At 46.6% G+C, this 21,974-nt stretch overlaps 1 protein-coding gene across 2 annotated transcripts in view; it reads left to right on the top strand.

Annotated features, from left to right (window-relative positions):
• Positions 1–21,974, top strand: part of CCNY (cyclin Y) — a 220,707-nt gene that overhangs the window by 27,710 nt on the left and 171,023 nt on the right. The window contains exon 1 of one of the 2 annotated variants that reach the window (XM_068238594.1): positions 5,277–5,805. The exons of the other annotated variant lie outside the window; for it this stretch is intronic. Within the exon in view, the coding sequence (XP_068094695.1) occupies positions 5,652–5,805 (154 nt within the window). The 5' untranslated portion in view covers positions 5,277–5,651. Of the gene's footprint in view, positions 1–5,276; positions 5,806–21,974 lie in introns of those variants that run through there. 2 annotated transcript variants of the gene reach the window in all.

Below are 21,974 nucleotides of genomic sequence, written 5' to 3'. Positions count from 1 at the left end.
GATTGATGGATACAGCTTTTGACACAGTCCTGACAGTACAGTGCAAGAGTGCTGCTGGTTGCTGTATTCATCGCTGTTACACAAGGTCACAGACTAGTATAGAGGCCTATATTGCTGTCACACTACTACACAAAGATAACTGCACAGATGATGGATAGATACAGCCTTTGTCACGGTCCTGACAGTGAGTGCAAATGTGCTACTGGATGCTGCAGCAAACACTGTCACAAGTACAGAGGCCTATAATGCTGTCACACGAATAATAGATGAATAGATACAGCCTTTGTTTGTCAGACAGTACAAATGTGCTGGATGCTGCAGTAAACACAGTCACAGACTAGTAACAGAGGCCTAGCGTGCTTGTACACTCTCCCTGAATCTAATCTATCACTGAATAGCACAGCTCTCCATACACTCCTTAACCTCCTTGCCGGTTATCCCGAGCTGAGCTCGGGGTAAGCCGATGCGGAGGATTCCTCAGGCCCTGGTGGGCCGATTTGCATAATTTTTTTCAAACACGCAGCTAGCACTTTGCTAGCTGCGTGTTTGTTCCGATCGCCGCTACCCGCCGCGAAAGAGGGCCCCCACCCCCCCGCAGACCCCTTGCGCAGCCTGGCCAATCAGCGCCAGGCTGCGCTATGGGGTGGATCGGGACTCCCTCTGACGTCAATGCCGTCGATGACGTCAGTCCGATCGTCGCCATGGCGACGGGGAAGCCCATACAGGAAATCCCATTCCGAGCGGGATTTCCTGTTGGATATTTGCGCCGACGGTGATCGGAGGGGTGGGCGGGATAGCGAAGGGAGGGGGGAAGCATGTAGCTAGCACTAGGCTGGCTACATGCTAAAAAAAAAAATAGCAAAAAATAAAACCCTCCCGCGGCCGTGCGCCACATATAATCAGAACGGCAGGGAGGTTAATCTAGCCCTGAATAACACAGCTCTCCCTACACTCCTTAAAGTGGACCCAAATTAAAAATACAAGATTTCAGAAATAAAATCTATTTTCTAAATGATAATATTAAATAGCAGCCTTTTTTCAGCTGCATAATGACAAGTATAAAATATTTTACATTTAATGGAGGAACCTCTCCCTTCCTTTCATATTGCCGGGACAGAATCCGACAGACTGGTGAAGGAGATAAAAAACAGTGTGAGATTTCACATAGACGACGCCCCTGTGAGGGAGGGTAGCTGATGACAAACACACCCATGAGCTAAAACCTCTTACTAAGCTCAGAAGTAATGGCTGCCACCTGTATAACCCTAGTTATGAAAAGAGAAGGGTGAAAAGCATGCACTGAAATTCTCATAGGCTTGAAGGAGTGTTTTATACTAGACACTTGCGCCACGGTGAGGCAAACCTCCAGGCAAGTGACCTAACCTAAATTTAAAACCTTGGGAGCAGCTAAGCTGCTAAGCTAAATTTAGGTTAGGTCACTTGCCTGGAGGTTTGCCTCACCGTGGCGCAAGTGTCTAGTATAATATACTTTGCATGCAAACCATACTGGAAGCTAAAGTTCCTCCTAGTTTTTATAAATGTTAGCACTTGTCTTGAATGCAGGGCATGCATTTTTCAGTCTAACAGAGGCGGTGTATGCCTGTGCGATTAACCATTTAATTGCAACATATGTTTAGGGACGCATAGCCTTTCCCCCCACCTTTTCTTAACTTTGTAACTATGTAACTGTCAGGTTAGCTGCTCCCAGCTCCTCCTCCTGAGTTTCCTGTTTGCATAATAAGTAGTAGCAGATTTGCATATGATTTGCATCTGAATTGAATGCAAAGTGTGCAGAAAATCTATTTAGGTGCTGGACACTGAGCTGGTGGTCATTTCAGATGCAGCCTTAGTGGTATGCGCTGGCGTTCTCCTCGCTGTTCAACCAAATGTAAGTTACACATTTTTTTGCTTAGCTGCTCCCAAGGTTTTAAATTTAGGTTAGGTCACTTGCCCTGAGGTTTGCCTCACTGTGGCGCAAGTGTCTAGTATAATATACTTTGCATGCAAACCATATTGGAAGCTAAAGTTCCTCCTAGTTTAATAAATGTTAGCACTTGTCTTGGATGCAGGGCATGCATTTTTCAGTCTAACAGAGGCGGTGTATGCCTGTGCGATTAACCACTCAATTGCAACATATGTTTAGGGACGCGCAGCCTTTCCCCCCACCTTTTCTTAACTTTGAAGGAGTGTTTATTTATCTTTGTATGTGTCAGAGTGGTGCAACTAAATATTTTGTATTAAAAAAATGTTGGTTTGGGTCCGCTTTAACCCTTTCGGGACTGGCTGCCTAACCCCCCTTAAAGTGGACCCCTAATTAAAAATACAAGATTTCAGAAGTAAAATCTATTTTCTAAATTATAATAATAAATAGCAGCCTTTTTTCAGCTGCATGATGACAAATATAAAATATTTTACATTTATTGGAGGAACCCCTCCCTTCCTTTCATATTGCTGGGACAGAATCCGGCAAACTGGTGGAGTGGGTGGTGTCTGGCAAAGGAGGAATTGCTAATGGCTGCCACCTGTATAACCCTAGTTATGAAAAGAGAAGGGTGAAAAGCATGCACTGAAATGATCATAGGCTTGAAGGAGTGTTTATTTATCTTTGTATATGTCAGAGTGGTGCAACTAAATATTTTGAATTAAAAAAATGTTTGGCTTGGGTCTGCTTTAAAGAAAAACTGTCGCGAAAATCTTAAAATTTAAAACACATACAAATAAGAAGTGCGTTTCTTCCTGAGCAAAATGAGTGATAAATGATATCTGTCTTATGTTGCTGGCATTTACAGTAGGTAGTAGGAATCTGACATTACTTACAGGTTTTGGGCTAGTCTATCTCTCCATAGGGGATTCTCAGCATGACCTGTAGGGCCCATTTCCTTTGTGTGGTGCAAATTCGTTGCGGAAAACGCGAAAACGAAGCGGGTTTTGTAAGTATGTGAATTTAACCATGTCAATGCCTGTGTGCTTTTACATTGATTTTAGGCGAAAACGTACGCGAATTCGCATTGAAAATTTGCATAGTAAAAACGCATGCGAGTTTCCTATTAATTACATTGAATGCTAATCACACACCGCATTGCGGTGTACAAATTCTGATGGCTCTGCTGTGCAGAATTTCCTGCACAGAAAAACGCTCTGTTTTCCTGACAAGTGGAAACAGGCTAATTAAATTGTATTGGTTGTGCGAATCTGCGTTCAGAAAACGCATGCAGATTTACAATAGTGGAAACGGGTCCTTATTCTTTATAAGGACACTTCCTGAAAAAGATTTATACAAAGATGATGGTCACCCTCCCTGCTCACCGTACACTTTTTTGCCAGATGTACGGAGCAACTGCCATTCACTAAGTGCATTTTGAAAATAAAGAAATCCCTGTGAACACCCCATGAGTAGATGGGCTAGTCCAAAACCTGTCGGTTCTGTCAGATTTCTACTACCTACTGTAAGTGAAAGCAACATAGGAGAAAATGAATTTATGGCTCATTTTACTCTGGAAGAAACGTACTTCTTAATTGTATGTGTACATATATTTTAAGGATCAGAGGATTTTGCATGGGAGGCGGGGCAGGCAGTCGAATCCCGAGTGTGGCTTGCTGGGCACGTGTCCCCTCTGTAGCCAGCAGCCTTTGCTCACCTAGCAGGCTCCAGCGATGAGCCGCTGTGGAATCCTCTGCTCTGGCCAGCATCCCCACTCATATTGCCACTCAGTTCTGGGTCGCGGATTGATGAGGTCATCAAGCCGGGACCCGATACGTCAGAGCGGGGATGTTGGCCAGAGCGGAGGTGAGCGCCGATCGCCGGGGGAATGGCAGCAAGGAGAATGGATCCTCTTCTTTCCCCCCTACCGCCGCAGCTCTTACTGGTGATCATTACGGTCCGCTGGCGATCGTAGTGATCAGAAACCATACGCGATTTCAGCTGTCATATGACAGCTTAATCTTGCCTCTCGGGTGTGCACGATCGTTGCGGGACGCTTTGTCTTCGCAGACGTTGAATCTATGTCCACTCACATACCTCCCAACTTTTTGAGATCAGAAAAAGGGACACTTAAGCCATGCCCCTGCCACACCCCTGGTCACGCCCCACCACGTCCCTAGTCACGCATACCATAAAGATTTCATAAGGAAAATATGTTGTTTTATCATTCAAACCACACTGGTCCTTTCTATCCTGGTTCATTTTCCTTCATAGTAACATTTTAAAATTAGTAATATATCAATTTAAAGGATGTGAATAAAGTTTAGAGTCAATCAAACACATTTTTAGTATAGAAATATATATATTTACATAGAAAGAGGGACAAAGTCCTGAAAGAGGGACAAATGAGAGGGAAAAAGGGACAGAGGGACAGGGCTTCCAAAAAGGGACTGTCCCTCCAAAAAAGGGACAGTTGGGAGCTATGCACTCAGAGCAGCTGGACGTAGATTCGTACTAAATCTACTACGTCGGTCCCCAAAAGTTTAATCTATCCCTGAATAGCACAGCTCTCCCTACACTCCTAAATTTAATCTAGCCCTGAATCTAATCTAACCCTGAAGCTATCCCTGACTAGCACAGCTCTCCCAAGCATTGCTTATCATGAGATCCTCAGGTCAGGAATGAGAAAATTCCCTTATCCGACCCTCTATTTATTTGCCTGTGGTGGGATCTCTTCTAATTGGTTCCTGGCACTTTGTAGTGCATCCTGGGAACCAAATGATTGGCTGCTGCATGTATCATTCCATGCGTTCCACTAGTTCTGTGCTAGTAGGTTTGATAGTTTTTCTGAGTGCAGCAGAAAAGTAGCTATTTCAGACGACCCTCCTCCCTCCTGTGACGCGTTTATGGAAGTGCGCATGCGCAGTGCTGAAAGTAGCTATTTTGGATGGGTAGCTATCTTAGACAGGACACCGCCTCTTGCCCGCCGGTGCTGTGCATCTCTCCTCTCGGTTCTCCTCCGCTTTCCTAAGCGCTGTGCTCGGTGTACTGTGCTTCCCCCCTAGTTCCTCACACATGACAAACTTAGTTGGGAGCTACCTATTAGTAAAGTACGCCGGGCGGCTCTGAGGAAAGCGGAGGATAGCAGAGAATAGCGATGCACAGCACTATATACATACACTGCTGTGCTGAGGGGGACAGATTGCCGCCTCCGGGGATGAGCGCGTCAGCTGAGGGGGTGGTGGTATCACACTTGCCATGTGCACTGTGCAGAGGGTGGGGGGCAGTGAGGAGGCTGCACGTATCTCTGTCATTTTGATTCATGCTTTTCCCAGCGCAGGGCTTCCTCTACATCCTCCCACCCCTTTGAACCGGAACCTTTCTTGCAGTGACAGCCCCGGGCTGTGTGCTAATGTACTGGGGAGGAGAGAGAGGAGGAGCCCCTGTGTACCAGGGACGAGAGGCTTTATTAATAAGGGATATTAATGATGGTGATAAGCAGCAGGCTGGGGGAGATGCCTGGGTGCCATATCCACTATGAGGGGCTCCTGATGTGAAGGGGGTGGCGCAGCCTTCCATAGCCCCCCTCCCTATTATCCTTGCTGGAGATGCCCTGCTAGCAGCCAGCTGCACCCCAAGCCTGGGATCGGCAGTGCCACACACAGGGGGGCATCCTTCTGCTTCCTCCCCATCCTCGCCCTGATCTGCTGTGTGCCGAGGAAGGATCACTATGGGGAACACCACGTCTTGCTGCGTGTCTTCCAGCCCCAAGCTGCGGAGAAATGCCCACTCCAGACTGGAGTCCTACCGGCCGGAGCAGGACATCAGCAGGGAGGACACGGGGTGCAACCTGCAGCACATCAGTGACCGGGAGAACATAGATGGTAAGGGACACCCTACTAACCCTTCCAGGGAGGGGACACTGATCATTGCACTGACAGGTCACACTGACAAAGGAATGATCAGAAGAGGGACTGACTAGCCATTTGGTTGCTGATGTGACACTTCACCCTGACACAGATACTTGCAATTATGTAGCCCTTTTACCCTGTCACAGAGACACCCATCTACATGCAGATCTCCATCTGCACTGATCACTGAAGGTGCCAATTAAAGGTACAATCTGTCTCATCAGATGCAATCTTTAGATGCAATTTTTACGAAAGTAATCTGAAGGTATTTATCGATTTTTCCCATAAACTGGTCGATTAGGGCATTTCTCTCTTTTGATTCAATCGTAAAAATCCACCATTGCTATTGATTAAAATTTTCTTTTCCAATTGACCATAGAATCTTTTTACAGCGATGTTCAAAACACACCGCAGTTTTCTGTACAATCGATTGTAAAAACCATTTTGGATGATCGCACCTGATGAAAAAATTGTACCATTCATGGGTAGCTTTAGAAGAGGGGTGGTTTGCACTCCAGAATAGAGCCAACACATACCCTGGAACAAGCACTGACTATTGCCTTGCCAGAGAGAGAGAGAGAGAATGGGGGCTCCCTTTTTCAAGAGAGGGCACAGCATGACACTGGTGTAGACAATGATCATTGCTTGGTAGAGAGGGAGGGACTCTTTATCACTAGAGATGGTCACGTTGCTGGCAATGCCTGAGGGGCACACATCTGGTATATGGCTGAAATTGAACTTTGGTGTGACAATGCATGCGGGACATATATGCACTGGCACTGCCATTCATCCTAGCAGCTGCTTAGGGCTTCTTCCAACAGTGTGTAGGCTAACCAGGCTACAAAGCAGTGTGATGGGCAGAGCAGGCACATACAAACCCTTGGATGACACAGACTTATTTTAGTGGCTGGGAGAGTGAGGGGCCTTCCCTGTCGGAGGCTGTACATCTTAGGTGACAAAATAAGCAGCTTTATTCTGGTGGTGACAGAAATTCTTGGTCACATGCTATCCCTGGCACATCACAACCCTGACATGGAGACAGGTTCACACACCCCTCACCTATAGTGATCATTGTGCTGATGGAAGGGGATTCTGGTTAATGGCTACATCTGTTTATTATCTTCCTTTGAAGTGGGTTGCTGGAGAGTTTAAGTAACTGCCATGTCTGAATATCTGCTCCTGTACGATTCATTAAACCACTTGTGTTGTCTCCTTATGATGAAGTTAATATAATTTTTGACCGTAGTTTTTTTTTCCTGCTTGTCTGGTTGTACCGTCGTGTGTGTGTGGTGTGTGGTGTGTGTGTTTTTTTTTTTTTTTTTTTTTTTTTTTTTTTTTACAGCAGTTTGTGAAGGTGGCTCATGAATTGACAAATGCATTGTGTTTTGTATGCTGTATGATCCTTGTACCATGTTATTTGAAGGTGCAGATTGCAGTGACTTGTTTCATCCTTGTTTTTATTGCATGAATGCAGTTTCTTCTTAAAGGATAGCAAAGCTGACGCAAATGTTAAAATCACCCCCCTCCACTCACCTAAAAGCCCCTTTCAGTCTCTTCTGGGCTGGCCAGAAGTGCGCAGGTGCTGACACGGCAGCGCGCATCCTTGATCGTGCAGCCGGATGCGCTCTGCGTATGACGTCTCGATTTGATCCAGGTTGCGTGCTGCCGGGTCAGCGCCTGTGTACTACTGCCTGACCTGGAAGAGGCTGAGGGGGGGCTTTAGGTAGGAGAGGAGGGGGGGGAGGACAATGGGGGGAGCGGTGCGTATAAGGACTGCATCACATTCAAGCCTGCTTTCTCACACCCCCCCCCCCTTTTTTTCTTAATTTGTCAGCTCTGGTATCCTTTAATGTGCAGCTAAATGTAATGTTAATGGCATTTTGTGAACCAGGATTATGTTTGCTGGCTCCTTTTACTCTGTTGTCCATTTTGGCGGTAAACCTGCAGTTGTCAGAAACAATTGGTATTCCCACTCTAGGCCTCTTTCACACAGTTCAGCCTCTGGTCTTCTGACCATCGGTTGCCTTTTTGGCTGCAATGTTATGTGGCCGAATGGCAGCGTTTGTAACCGCTCGGCTGACATGAGGTGTGGATGCACATCGGCAAAGATCTGCCTTATGACACATCTCCACATTACTGCTGTTCACAGGTAGTCAAAAACCTTGCAGGTATCAAAGGTGCTGTCAGGAATATATGGCAAAAACTCGGTATACAGAGGTGGCAGAGTAGAGTAAAACGGTTTAAAAACCGCTTAAAATCAGAGGGGGATGTTAAGGTGGACTTACTTCCCTCTTACAAAAAAGAAAACTCACTTGAGTCTCGATAAAACAGAATTGACAAATTATTTATAAAACTCCACAAATGCAACGCGTTTTTAGCGGGCGTGACCCCACTTCCTCAGGCAAAAAAATGGGAGCACAACTCAGTGGGTCAAGCAATAGGTTTGAGCTCCTCTTTGACAAAAACTGGACTCTTCCTCATGACTCCCCAACCAGTTGATGATGGGGATTCATGTGAAAAGCTTCTGAAGCCTGGTAGCACATTAACCTGCCTGGCGTTCTATTAAGATCGCCAGGCTGGTGACCGGACGTTTTTTTTAATAAAAAACTGAAAGTTGGCTGCATGAAAGCCCACTAGAGGGCGCTCCTAATGTGTACTTCTGATCGCCTCTGGCGATCAGAAGTAACAAGAAGGGCCGCGATGAGCGGCCCTTCTTGTTTTGCTTTCCTCGTCGCCATGGCGACGAGCGGAGTGACGTCATGGACGTCAGCCGCCTCCGATCCAGCCCTTAGCGCTGGCCGGAACTGTTTGGTCCGGCTGCGCTGGGCTCGGGCGGCTGGGGGGACCCTCTTTCGCCGCTGCGGCGGCGATCAGGTAGCACACGCGGCTGGCAAAGTGCCGGCTGCGTGTGCTCCTTTTTATTTTGTGAAAAGCGCTCCGGCGTCTCTGGATGAGCTCAGCTCATCCAGAACGCTAAGGAGGTTAATGCCATTCGGTCATGACACAGACCTGAAATTTAGAAAGACCACAGAAGCCAAAATGTCAGGCAAGGTGCATAAAGCTGCAGGAACAATTTCAGAAGGGCTATTCATATTCTTGCATTGGGATGAGTTTGTTTTAACCTGCCTGGCGTTCTATTAAGATCGCCAGGGAGGCTGCGGGAGGGTTTTTTTTTTAATAAAAAAAAAACTATTTCATGCAGCCAACTGAAAGTTGGCTGCATGAAAGCCCACTAGAGGGCGCTCCGGAGGCGTTCTTCCGATCGCCTCCGGCGCCCAGAATAAACAAGGAAGGCCGCAAGGAGCGGCCTTCCTTGTTTTGCTTACATCGTCGCCATAGCGACGAGCGGAGTGACGTCATCGACGTCAGCCGACGTCCTGACGTCAGCCGCCTCCGATCCAGCCCTTAGCGCTGGCCGGAACTTTTTGTTCCGGCTACGCTGGGCTCAGGCGGCTGGGGGGACCCTCTTTCGCCGCTGCTCACGGCGGATCGCCGCAGAGCGGCGGCGATCAGGCAGCACACGCGGCTGGCAAAGTGCCGGCTGCGTGTGCTGCTTTTTATTTGAGCCAAATCGGCCCAGCAGGGCCTGAGCGGCAGGCTCCGGCGGTACTGGACGAGCTGAGCTCGTCCAGACCGCCCAGCAGGTTAAAGGATAAGTGAACTACCTAAAGTTAGCTGGCCAATGGCATTTGCAAAACAGGTTGTATCACCACAGAGACATGGGTTCATGAATTTGGTCTCTGCAGCAACTCCGGCTGACTTCATGTCAGAGATCTTGCTGGGCATTAAGGGATAGAAGTTTTCTGTGCCATACTAAAGCAATGGCGAACTACAGTCTCTACTCTCTACCCCCTATCTGCAGCTTGTCTTCTGCCAACAGGCAAGTTAAGGGGGAAAGCAATGCACCCTTCCCTCTAGTATAGGTAGCCTGATTGACCCCCCAGTATAGGTAGCCAAATTACTCCTCTCCCCTTTCCCTCCAGTATAAGTAGCCAGATGGCTCCCTTAATCCCTACTTTTCCCACCCCCCTTCAGTATAGATAGTGAGCTCACCTTCACATCGCAGCAGCCATCAGTGTCACTCATTTCTCCACTCGTCTCCAGTGCAGAAGCTTCCTCTTACTTTCCGTCTCCAATACTGCCCAAGTCTATAGCCGCCGGCCACAATGCAAATGTGCACAGAGAGCAAGGTGGCTGCTGCACAGGCGGCTAGCAGCAGAGTACCGCGGTCATGTGCTCTCCCGATCTCCCTGCATTGCAGCATTTGCAAGCACCAGTTTAGCTAGCTGCTTTGGTGCCCTTGCTCCTGTGGTGCCCTAGGCCATGACCTAGGCGGCCTTGGCCTAAATCCGGCCCTGCCTAGTGTATCAAAATAACGTGGCTGGGAACACTTTATCATACGACGCATTTGTTTTCCCTTCCGGTTCTATTGACTTGCGGGCGCAGACGTCTGTGCTATAACGCACTACGATGTGCATGCTGTGCATCGGGAACGCATGCCCAAAATCTTATTTGTGCTTTTGTTGTGTAGTGTGAATGCGATCTTATATGTTGGTGCTTTATGAATACAGTAAAACTCATGTTATCCAGAATTCGGTTAACTAGTAATCTCAAGCAAACGTGAAAATCCTGGCCTTGCAGGATGCATACAGCTACTGTACTTTTACACTTATTACAGTAACATTTATATTACTCTTATTTAGTAATACACTTCTGTTACATTAACTCTAAGAGTCTGCCCTTTGTCCTAATTTGTTTTTAATTGTATTTCATCAATAAAACAGAGTTTGTGGTATACATACAGTATGAGGTATGGTACTGTTTTTAAGCTAGGCCTATTTTTAATATAGATCCTCAAGCAACCAGAAACTACACTGATCTGGCATCAGCCAATCCCTATTGGTGCCGGATAATGGGGGATTTACTGTAGAAGGTAATAGGCCTGAAAGATAAATCGAATTTAAACCGAAATCGCGATCAACAACTTCACAATTTCGGAATCGTCAAAGTGGAGAATATCGTGATGACGACATTTTCACAAGGGGGAAGTTTGAAGACACTGCTTCAAACTACCAAGTCCCAGCGTATGTGGCCCGCAGTGTCAGTCATACCTTCCGCATGAGTCCAGTGCTGTCCATCCTCTCTTGCCATCTGCCGGCTCTTATGCACGGCATACTTCCTGGTTCTTGTATGTCACATGACATACAGGAAGTATGCCGTGCATTAGCGCCTGCAGGACGTGAAGTGGATAGACTGGCATCGCTAGGTTCTTGCTGGAAGGTATGTCCAGCACTGACGCAGCTTAGAGGACAGAGCGGGCACAGAGAGACAAAAAGGGCCTAAAAGAGAGGCCCAGAGGGGGCACAGAGAGACAAAAGGGGCACAAAGAGAGACACAAAGGGAGCAAGACAGAGAGGCCCAGAGGGGGCACAGAGAGACACAAAGGGGGCAAAAAAAGACACGGGACAAAAAAGACAGAGGGGACACAGAAAAAGGGGGGCACAAAGACAAAGGGAACACAGAGAGAGAGAGAGACAAAGTGGGCACAAAGACACAGAGTGCACAAAGAGAGAGGGGGACAGAGAGGCACAGAGGGGGAACAAAGCTTAATTTGAAGGAAATCGTGAATCGAATCAAAATCGTGATTTTGCAACAGAAATCGCTCAATTCAATGTTTTCCTAAAATCGTTCAGGCCTAGAAGGTAATGATGATATCTGTAGACCCCCTGACAGTATAGTGTTTACACATACATTCCTGTTCCCAGCAGTCTGTACCCTGCGCATAGTATTTGTGCGCACATTGTGATTTGCGCTGCAATGCATGTCACAGCTGAGGATGATTCCTGCGGCCTATCAGTGGACCAGTTACGAGAGCCTCTTCTCTCTGGGCAATGCATTTGGATAACAGAAGGCTCTGAATTGGAGGACTAGCTCGGTATCTATTGATAGCATTAAACCCACCTTGCTTGCTGTGCTCAGTGCTGCCTGCAGGTGGGCGTCACATGAGCACTGTTACTGTACAGATGGGTGAGATTGCAAAAAAAGCATCACCCACCGATTGCTTTTATTAGCCTTGCTCAGCGGCTGCCCTCGCAGCTCGGTAGAAAGGTGCTGAAAGACGTTGAGCGACAGCTTAGATTTCTGTGTAAGATTGCATGCAGCGTTCCCAGGAAGCCCACTGCCCTTTGTGATAGATAAGCCAAAGCTGTTGTCATTTATCATCCAATCATGCATCAGTTAACGCTGAAGTGACCCAGTCTAGAGCACCTCTCCAGCTGTGCATGTGACTGACTTCAGAGGGGGATCATTCACTGCTCAAGAGGCGGCTGCAGGCTTTTCATTCTTGTATGTATTGAAACCTAGCCATGGTCTGCTTTTCCCCTCTTTATCCATATAAAGTATATAGCTCTTTGAAGGAAACATGAAGTGAGAGGTATACGGAGGCTGCCATGTTTATTTCCTTTAGAACAATACTAGTTGTCTGGTTGTCCTGCTGATCCTCTGTCTCCGAGGCTTTTAGCCATAGACCCTGAACAAGCATGCAGATCAGATGTTTCTGACAAGATTTGCTGCATGCTTGTTTCAGGTGTGATTCAGACACTACTGCAGTTAGAGAGTTCAATGGGACTGCCAGGCAACTAGTATTGTTTTAAAATAAATATGGAAGCCTCCATGTACCTCTCGCTTCAGGTTCCATTTTAAAGTGTACCTGAGACGACGGAAAGTATACGTTTTATATATACCTAGGGCTTCCTCCTGCCTGCTCTGCGCAGATCGCTCCCACTCGGCCTTCAAAGCCTCCTGGATCCTCCTGTAGCAGTTCTGTTACCTTCGGGCAGTCGGAGCAGTGCAGCCAAGCTTGCTTCCGTGGCTGGGAATGTTCTACACCTATGCAGTAGTACTGCACAGGCGCCGAATGCGGCGGGGTGGGCGTGTGCGGGCATGTCACGCATGTGCAGTACTGGCCACGGAGAACGAGGCTGCTACTGGAGGATCCAGTAGGCTTTGGACGCCAGCGTGGGAGCGATCTGCACAGAGTGAGCTGGAGGAAGCCCCAGGTATGTATAGAACTTGTACTTTCCGTCGTTTCAGGTACACTTTAAGGAATAGACAGACATTAGAAATATGGTGGTATCATTGAAGAATAGAAGGTAAAAATGAGAGCGTAGGTTCAGATGAAGTATGTTTCTTGGTTGCTATTACTGGTAGCTTGCACCAATTTTACTGGCACCATTTCTTTGTATATTTATAAAGTGGCCTCTGTTTCCTGTGGAGCTAAAACGTGCAAATACCTTCGTAATTGTCCTTAGCATAGCTTTTTCAGTGTGAGCCTTTTGAGTTTCTTTAGAGCCACTACAAGAAATTGCTGACTGTTGTGTTCTCCATAATTTCACTCTGCACCCTGCAAAGCTGTGGAATCATTTTTTTGTTTTGTATACTTTATGTCGTTGTTGTAGAATAAGCATTTGTGGTGCACCTACTGAACACAAAATGCACTAAAATAGACTCCCAACTAGTCCTGTGTGTTTGTTCTGAATCTCATGAATACATAAACTGCATCTTAGCCCTCCTGTGTACAGCTAGGTAATAACTACAATCATTCCAGGAGCTAAATTTGGCACTCACTTTTTTTAATTGGGTTGTAGTGTATTCCATTGCAGCTAAATTCTTCCAATATTTATCGGGCTTGCATATGTTCTAGCGGATCATCCTGTCCCTGATGTCCCAACCTAGCATTGTCCCTACCTGACCCCTGACTGAGCTACCTGCCTGGTACTAAACTTTGTACTGACCCGATAGTCATTACCACTAACCTTTTTTCTCCTCCATTGCTGATCACTCGTCTTAAAGCAATACTGGAGCTGGAGACACCCTAAAAAAAAGTTAGATAATCGCCTATGGAGGGGCAAGGCTCTAGATCCCTTAGAGAAGGGCTGCCCATTGAGTAGATTGCGAAGGACTTCATGGTAGATCCCGACCGCACCACAGTTTCCATTTTGTATATACAGTTGTGCTCCTAAAATTGTACATAGGTAGATCATTTTGACTTGCTAATTCATTAAAGTAGTTTACAAGCCGAAAAAGTGTGGGCACCTCTGCCTTAGAGCCTTTCCAGTTCTCTCTCCGTGCACTCAGTCCACTGCTGTCCTGGTTTTAAATTTGGCACCTTTTGGAGTCTTTGGAAGGCTTTGGAAGTACTTCTAATTTGTTAGAATCTGATTGGAGAGAAACTGTGATTTACAGCTCTGGTTCCTCAAAGGATACATGAGGTGAAAGAAAGGAGTGCAGCTTTACTTACCTTGGGCTCCTTCCAAACCCTTGAAGTCTTTGTGTACCTCGTCGCAGTTCCTCCGTCATCAAGTCTTCTGCTGTCTTCTTCGTAGTGGCTACCAACCTGGCCGAGTCGGCACGGTGGCGCATGCGTGGGTATGTGCACGGGCTGCTTGCCGTCACACTGCTGTAGCAAGGAGCGTTCTGCAGAGGCGCAGTACTACTAGGACTTCAGTTACAAAATGACTTGTATAGTGGTAACGTGTTAGATGGCTAGCACTTTCATCTGTCTGTTAGGATCGCAGGTATGGATCTCAAACAGGACATCTAATAAATGGCCACCAGATTCGACCATCAGATAAATCCTTCTCAGACCAAATCTGATCTGAGAGGGATCGAAAGCTTCCACACCCTAGGCATAGATTTTCAGTCTTCCAGCATGAAATTTATTAAATATCTGTGGAGCTGCATACTGCCTGCTGGGCCCCCAAGCTGCCCCTACCTTTTCCCTGGGTTGTGCAGAGTGTAGGAAGCAGAGCTTACACTTGCATATCAGCCGATACGTCTTCTCTCCACTGCCAGATGCTCCTTCTTGTGTCTTCTCTCCCGGGGCGTCTGTGTCATGTAGTAAACACTAGGGTCTGAGCACTAAAGGCACTGTGGCTCGTGTCTTAAGTGACCACTAGAATCCTCTAGTGTCCGGCCTGTAGCGTATATCATGAGACACATTCACCCAGGGAGAGAAGAGACAGTGAGGAGCACCCAACAGGGCTAGAGAAGACAGGCACCAGCAGATAGGTGAGCCTAAGCTACACTGCACGCCTGTGGCCCTGTATTCGAACGCCGTTACCACCATGCTCCTGACCTGCCGCCAGTCCATTAATATCTTCCTTCTGACGCAGTCAACTGTCTTGATCGCTTATGGCTGGAAATCAATCAGTCGCCACTCACTTGTAGGATTGATTTCTAGCCGATTCGATGAGGGCGTTCGAAACGGCCGGTTATTGATGAGAAACATGTGTATGGCCACCTTTAGGGTGTTTAAGACAAAAGACTATTGTAGGGATTAAATTGCAAGCTCTTCTGAGGGACAGTAAGTGACATGACTGTGATCTACGTAAAAGAACTGCAGAAGATGTTAGCAGTATATAAACATTCTGATCTCTTCTGCTGGGCACATTCTAACATATCCTTCAGCAAGTCGGTAGATTCCTCTCAACTGTATGTGTAGCAACACTAGCTGATGCCTCTGTGAGCACTGAACACGCTGGGGATGTCACAGGCAATGTCTGAGCTGTCAATCTCTTCTGAAGCTGGTGTGACAGGGAGAGATGTGCGGCCCCTCTGGAGGATGGGTTGTGACAGCTACCAGCATACAGATGCTTCATTTCCTTAACTCACAGAGAAAATGAGGCTGTCGTCACCCACGTACCACCAGCACCTACCAGCAAATGGGAAGGGACTGGGTTCCAGGGCTGAGGCACCATGACATGTAATAACGTATTAAACATAATAAATTAGTTTCACGTTGTTCCCTGATAAAATGATGCACTTAGAGTACACTAATTACTATGGTAATTTTTGTTTTCCCGAATATATAATGGGATGCCCTGGTTTCCTCTTGTGCATAAATAATTCTGTGCCAAAGCGGTTTCTGCGAATGTCCACTTCTTCCTGTTTAGAGACAGGAACAGGAAGTGATGTGCTGAGAGCCATTGACCTGACCTGACAACGTTCACATAGACCAGTGATGGCTAACCTTGGCACTCCAGCTGTGGTGGAACTATTAGTCCCATGAGGCATTGCAATACTCTTGACAGCTCTAAGCAGAACTCGGGGAGGCAGAGGCATGATGGGATTTGTAGTTTTGTCACAGCTGGAGTGCCAAGGTTAGCCATCACTGACATAGACCTTGCTCTCCCCAGCCAGGGATTATCTAGCATATGTATGCGGCCCAACATTTTCTAGCTAGCATGGCCATTTTGTCTATTTGAATGGGACAGGAGCTGGGCAGAGAAAGAGATTCTTTGCAAAAATAAAAGGACTCCACACACATGAAGCTAGCTACATAACATTTCAACTGTAAAGCAGATACTGTTAATTGCATATATCCATTGATATGAGATCTCCAGAGTGATGTCACTATAACAGTGGAATGGAGCACCTAGCGGATTGGACAAAATAACTCCAGAGTGAACCTCCCTGAAACTGCCCACTGAACCCAAGGCCTCAACCTCACAGGATGTGGCAAACCACAGCAGGTAACCATCAAAACAACCTCGTTACGTTGCTGTAAACAAAACAAAAATAGTTTCTCACATAAACAAGCTTTTAACTTAGGTAGGGATGGACAAAGAGCTGAAAATAATTTGGAGTTGATGCAGCATTATACAAATTTTATGCAGTTTAAAAATCAAATCCTGCTGAGGTAAAATTTGATTGGTCCATTTTAAAACTGCAAACATTTGCGTATTACATTTGCATAATCCTGCATAGATTCAAAATTATTTGCATGTTATTGACCTTCCCTAAACTTAGGGGCCGCTTCAAACCGGTGTTAAATGCAGCTGTTGCAGTATTAGTTGTTTAAAGGGATACTGAAGCCTCCATTAAAAAATCATTTTTACTGACCTAAGGCTTCTACCAGCCCCCTGTGAGCCGTCCCGTGCCCTCGCAGTCACTCTCAGATCCTCCGATGCCGCAGCCGCCAGCGAGTTTCGTTTCGCCGACAGGCCTGGCTACGGGTAGCCTTCTTCGTGTTCCCGTCCGCAATAGTTTCCTGCGCTTCTGCAGGATGCTATTGCGGACGGGAACGCAAAGAAGGAGACCCATGGCCAGGCTTGCGCAAGCACAGTAAGCCTGTCGGCAAAAACAAAACTAACTGGCAGCGGGGGACAGGAGGATCTGAGAGTGACTGTGCAGGCACGGGACGGCTGTAGGGGGGCTGGTAGAGGCCTCAGGTAAGTGAAAATTATTATTTTTTAAATGGAGGCTTAAAGTGAACCTCCGGACTAAAAATCTACTCAGCAGCACTGAAAAGGCTTGGTGTTTCTTTAACAGCATCAGAACTTTTCTTACCAAAGCATCATTTTAGCTGTATTTTTAGCTAAGCTCCACCCATCAAAGAAAAAAAGCCCGGGCTTTTTTTCCCTGATGCTGTGCAGAGCATGATGGGATTTCCCATGTTGTTGTTCATGTTGCCTAGCAACTGGGAGAGGTGCTCAGATCACAGGACAGTTGGAACTGTGTCTCATGCTCCCTGTCACCTCCTTTCAACCAAAAAGATGGCTGCCATCATGAAATCAAACATTTGCCTGTTCTTTTAAAACAGGGTGGGTAAGAGATTATATTACCTGTCTATTTTAAATAACATAAGTAATGTAACTTAATGACAGTATGTTTGTTTAGGCTGAAGTTCCTCTTTAAGTATCCCTTTAAGTACTGTCAATTCAAATTAATGAGTTTTTAAACGACAGTACCGGCTATTCCCGTCATTCACATAAATTCTGCGCTTGATCCTGTCATTTCATTTCAACCTAGACGCTACTGGTGGCGTCCACAATCGGCTATGTTCCTTCTTCCGTGTCCCCCTAGGCAGTGACAACAATTACAGAACTAGGTATTTCTAACAAAGGGAATGTATGGACACCTATAATGGCTAAATGTTACTATACACTGCTGGTCGATATATCCAACAGATAGACCCCTCTCCGATCATTATCTGATCAGAGAGGGATCTATCTGGTCAAATCTTTCCACTCACAGATATTCAGTCGATTTTCCTGTGCGGATCTGTACTGCGCACGAGCGACTCCAGGCTCACGCATGCACAGCATGGATGCGCCAGTCTTTTGATGTACTCATGGGTATGAGGACTTCCGAAGCTTCCTGGGGCGTTCCAATGAAGAGGCGTTTTAAGGGGGGCAGCGGTGGAATAATATGAAGTGACATCTGGTGTTAGTCGAGGAGCAGAAATGCAGCCATCAAACCAACAAACGTTGATTCCGGTGATACCGTTAATGGGAAAGTCCAAGCAAAATAAAAAAGAGTTTCACTTACCTGGGGCTTCTACCAGCCCCATGCAGCCATCCTGTGCCCTCTTAATCACTCACTGCTGCTCCAGTCCCCCGCTGGCAGCTTGCCGACCTCGGAGGTCGGCGGGCCGCATTGCGTACATTTTTACGCATTCCCGCTAGTGCAGGAACATTAACACATACATTTTTACGCATAACTGGTTCAATGCCTAAAAATTTACGCATGGAACCAGTAATGCGTAAAAATATATGTGTTAATGTTCCTGCACTAGCGGGAATGCGTAAAAATGTACGCAATGCGGCCCGTCGACCTCCGAGGTCGGCAAGCTGCCAGCGGGGGACTGGAGCAGCAGTGAGTGACTACGAGGGCACAGGATGGCTGCATGGGGCTGGTAGAAGCCCCAGGTAAGCGAAACTCTTTTTATTTTGCTTGAACCTTCCCTTTAATGACTACATGTTTTATTGCAAGCTTTCCAAACCTTTAAGGGACACTATGGTGAAAAATTCTACAATTTAAAATATGTGCAAACATAGACAAATAAGAAGTACGTTTTTTCCAGAGTAAAATGAGCCATATATTACTTTTCTACTATGTTGCTTTCACTTACAGTAGGTAGTAGAAATCTGACAGAAGTGACAGGTTTTGGACTAGTCCATCTCTTTATAGGGGATTCTCAGCAAGGCTTATATTCTTTTATAAAGATATTCCCTAAAAAGCATTTATACAAAGATGCTGGCCAGCTTCCCTGATCTTATCCTTACTGCAGAACAGCGCTCCAACCATAAATTCTCTATATGTAGACTGTAACCACCACCAGGAACACCCTAAGGATCCACACTCACCAGATTTGGTGGGCCAGTGATTATAGTGGCCTCAAATTGCCTTTGGGGTACTTGCCAGGCTCCCCGCACCTTATGGCTATTGCCAATCGAACAGACTCTCTTGCCTCCTTCTTGGGTCACACATTTACCTCAATATAAACAAATACTCTCATTGCGCAGATATCGCTTAAAAACAGATGGTTTATTAAAAGGTTCCACTCACATGTGCCAAGCAGTTGGTAAGCCTGTGGCGTATGGGAACGGGCTCCACCCCGTGCGGCCTCCCGGGCTGACCGCCGTTCAGATGTTAAAGCTGGGTTTCTGCTCGTCCCTCCACGCCACCGCATCCACCGCTCCCACGCGTGTCACTTCCATACATGATTCCAAACATTTTTTACAAATAACTGCAAAGTGGGGTATGCATAATTATTCAGCCCCCTTTGATCTGAGTGCAGTCAGTTGCCCATAGACATTGCCTGATGAGTGTGAATGACTAAATAGAGTGCACCTGTGTGTAATCTAATGTCAGTACAAATACAGCTGCTCTTTGACAGCCTCAGAGGTTGTCTAAGAATATTGGAAGCAACCACACCATGAAGTCCAAAGAACACACAAGACAGGTCAGGGATAAAGTTATTGAGTAATTTAAAGAAGGCTTAGGGCCCGTTCACACTGCACGCGTTTCCAGCCGCGTTTTGGAAACGCGTGCAGGTGGCCGACACGCATGACATCAGACATTGCATAGAGTGCAATGTCTGATGTTCACACTGCATGCGTTCCGGACCTGTGCGGTCCGGGAACGCATGCTGCACGCAGATTTTGCTAAAACGCGTGGCTGTCCCATTCACTTTTCAGTGATGGGATCAGCCACGCAACGCACACAAACGCGGATGGCGTGCGTTCGTACGCGTTGCGTTTCCGCATGCGTTCCGCACGCATGGCCATCCGCATTTGTGATCTGAACGGGCCCTACAAAAAGATTTCCAAACCCTTGAACATCCCACGGAGAACTGTTCAAGCAATTATTCAGAAATGGAAGGAGTATGGCACAACTGTAAACCCACCAAGACAAGGCCGTCCACCTAAACTCGCAGGTCGAAAAAGGAGAGCGCTGATCAGAAATGCAGTCAAGAGGCCCATGGTGACTCTGGATGAGCTGCAGAGATCTACAGCTCAGGTGGGGGAATCTGTCCATAGGACAACTATTAGTCGTGCACTGCACAAAGTTGGCCTTTATGGAAGAGTGGCAAGAAGAAAGCCATTGTTAACAGAAAAGCATAAGAAGTTCCGTTTGCAGTTTGCCACAAGCCATGTGGAGGACACAGCAACCATGTGGAAGAAGGTGCTCTGGTCAGAGGAGACCAAAATGGAACTTTTTGGCCAAAATGCCATGTGTGACAGAAAACTAACACTGCACATCACTCTGAACGCACCATCCCCACTGTCAAGTATGGTGGTGGCAGCATCATGCTCTGGGGGTGCTTCTCTTCAGCAGGGACAGGGAGGCTGGTCAGAGTTGATGGGAAGATGGATGTAGCCAAATACAGGGCAATCTTGGAAGAAAACCTTTTGGAGTCTGCAAAAGACTTGAGACTGGGGCGGAGGTTCACCTTCCAGCAGGACAACGACCCTAAACATAAAGCCAGGGCAACAATGGAATGGTTTAAACCCAAACATATTCATGTGTTTAGAATGGCCCCGTCAAAGTCCAGATCTAAATCCAATCGAGAATTGGTGGCAAGATCTGAAAACTGCTGTTCACAAACGCTGTCCATCTAATCTGACTAAGCTGGAGCTGTTTTGCAAAGAAGGGGCAAGGATTTCAGTCTCTAGGGGCTTGATTCACTATGCGGTGCTAACCTACTTGGCACATCTAAAGTCTTTAGGTGCGCTAACCAGGGTGCTAAGTAGGTTAGCACCGGTTTTCTCGATCAGATTGCGCGCTAAGTACCGCGTGCAAAATTTTGCGCACGCAAAGTCCCATAGGCTTTAATGGGCACTTCGCACGGAGCGCTCTGTGCAGTGCGCGTGTAAAGTTTTACTTGCATAAAGTTTTGCGTGCAAAAATCTCGTTTAGACGTGCTAAGGGGGTTTTCACAGGCGTGCTAACAGTTAGCACCGCTTTGTGAATCAAGCCCTAGATGTGCAAAGCTGGTAGACATGTTGTAAAAGACTGGCAGCTGTAATTGCAGCAAAAGGTGGTTCTATAAAGTATTGTCTCGGGGCTGAATAATTACGCACATCCCACTTTGCAGTTTTTTTTTTTTTTAAATGTTTGGAATAATGTATGATTTTCGTTCCACTTCTCACATGTACACCACTTTGTATTGGTCTTTCACGTGGAATTCCAATAAAATTGATTCATGTTTGTGGCAGTAATATGACAAAATGTGGAAAACTTCAAGGGGGCTGAATACTTTTGAAAACCACTGTAAACCTCGCCCTTCCCAGCACCACCATCACATTGTGGACCTAAGATGTTTGTTGTAAACAATAAATGCTAAATTCCACTTGAGCACTTGTGATTGCCATGACAGCTGGTAAGGAGCTGGATAAATCCACCTGCTGGCCGAACAGCAGTAACTTGTCTTATCAGTCACACAGAAACCTGTCACAAGTGTTTACTAGGAAGGGCAAGAGGCTGTTACTTCTGCTTGGCTGCTACTTGCCAGGCCAGCTCAACACTGTGTGGGTGTGGTGTTTGTGAGTCCACATTCTTCTGACCATGAAGTCTATCTGTGGACTTAAAAACAAAGGCCCAGCTTCAATAAACCTTTCTCCTAGATTTCTTCACACTATGAGTATCCAACCCCAGGAAGAATAAAAGTACTCAGAATAATTTGACGCTAATGAACATGCAGATTGAAACAAGTAGTCCCCAGTTAATGAATAAGGTAGGGACTGTAGCTTTGTTCTTAAGACTAATTTGTACGTAAGTGAAGTTGAAACACTGTGCACCTTCCATGTGGCTCCTTCTGTGATACCTCTGTCCCCACATCCCTCCACTGTACCCTT

This window comes from Hyperolius riggenbachi, chromosome 5, assembly GCF_040937935.1.
Source record: "Hyperolius riggenbachi isolate aHypRig1 chromosome 5, aHypRig1.pri, whole genome shotgun sequence".
NCBI classification, from domain to species: domain Eukaryota; kingdom Metazoa; phylum Chordata; class Amphibia; order Anura; family Hyperoliidae; genus Hyperolius; species Hyperolius riggenbachi.
Note: the sequence above shows the minus strand (reverse complement) of the source record. Positions and strands in the feature narration are given on the sequence as shown.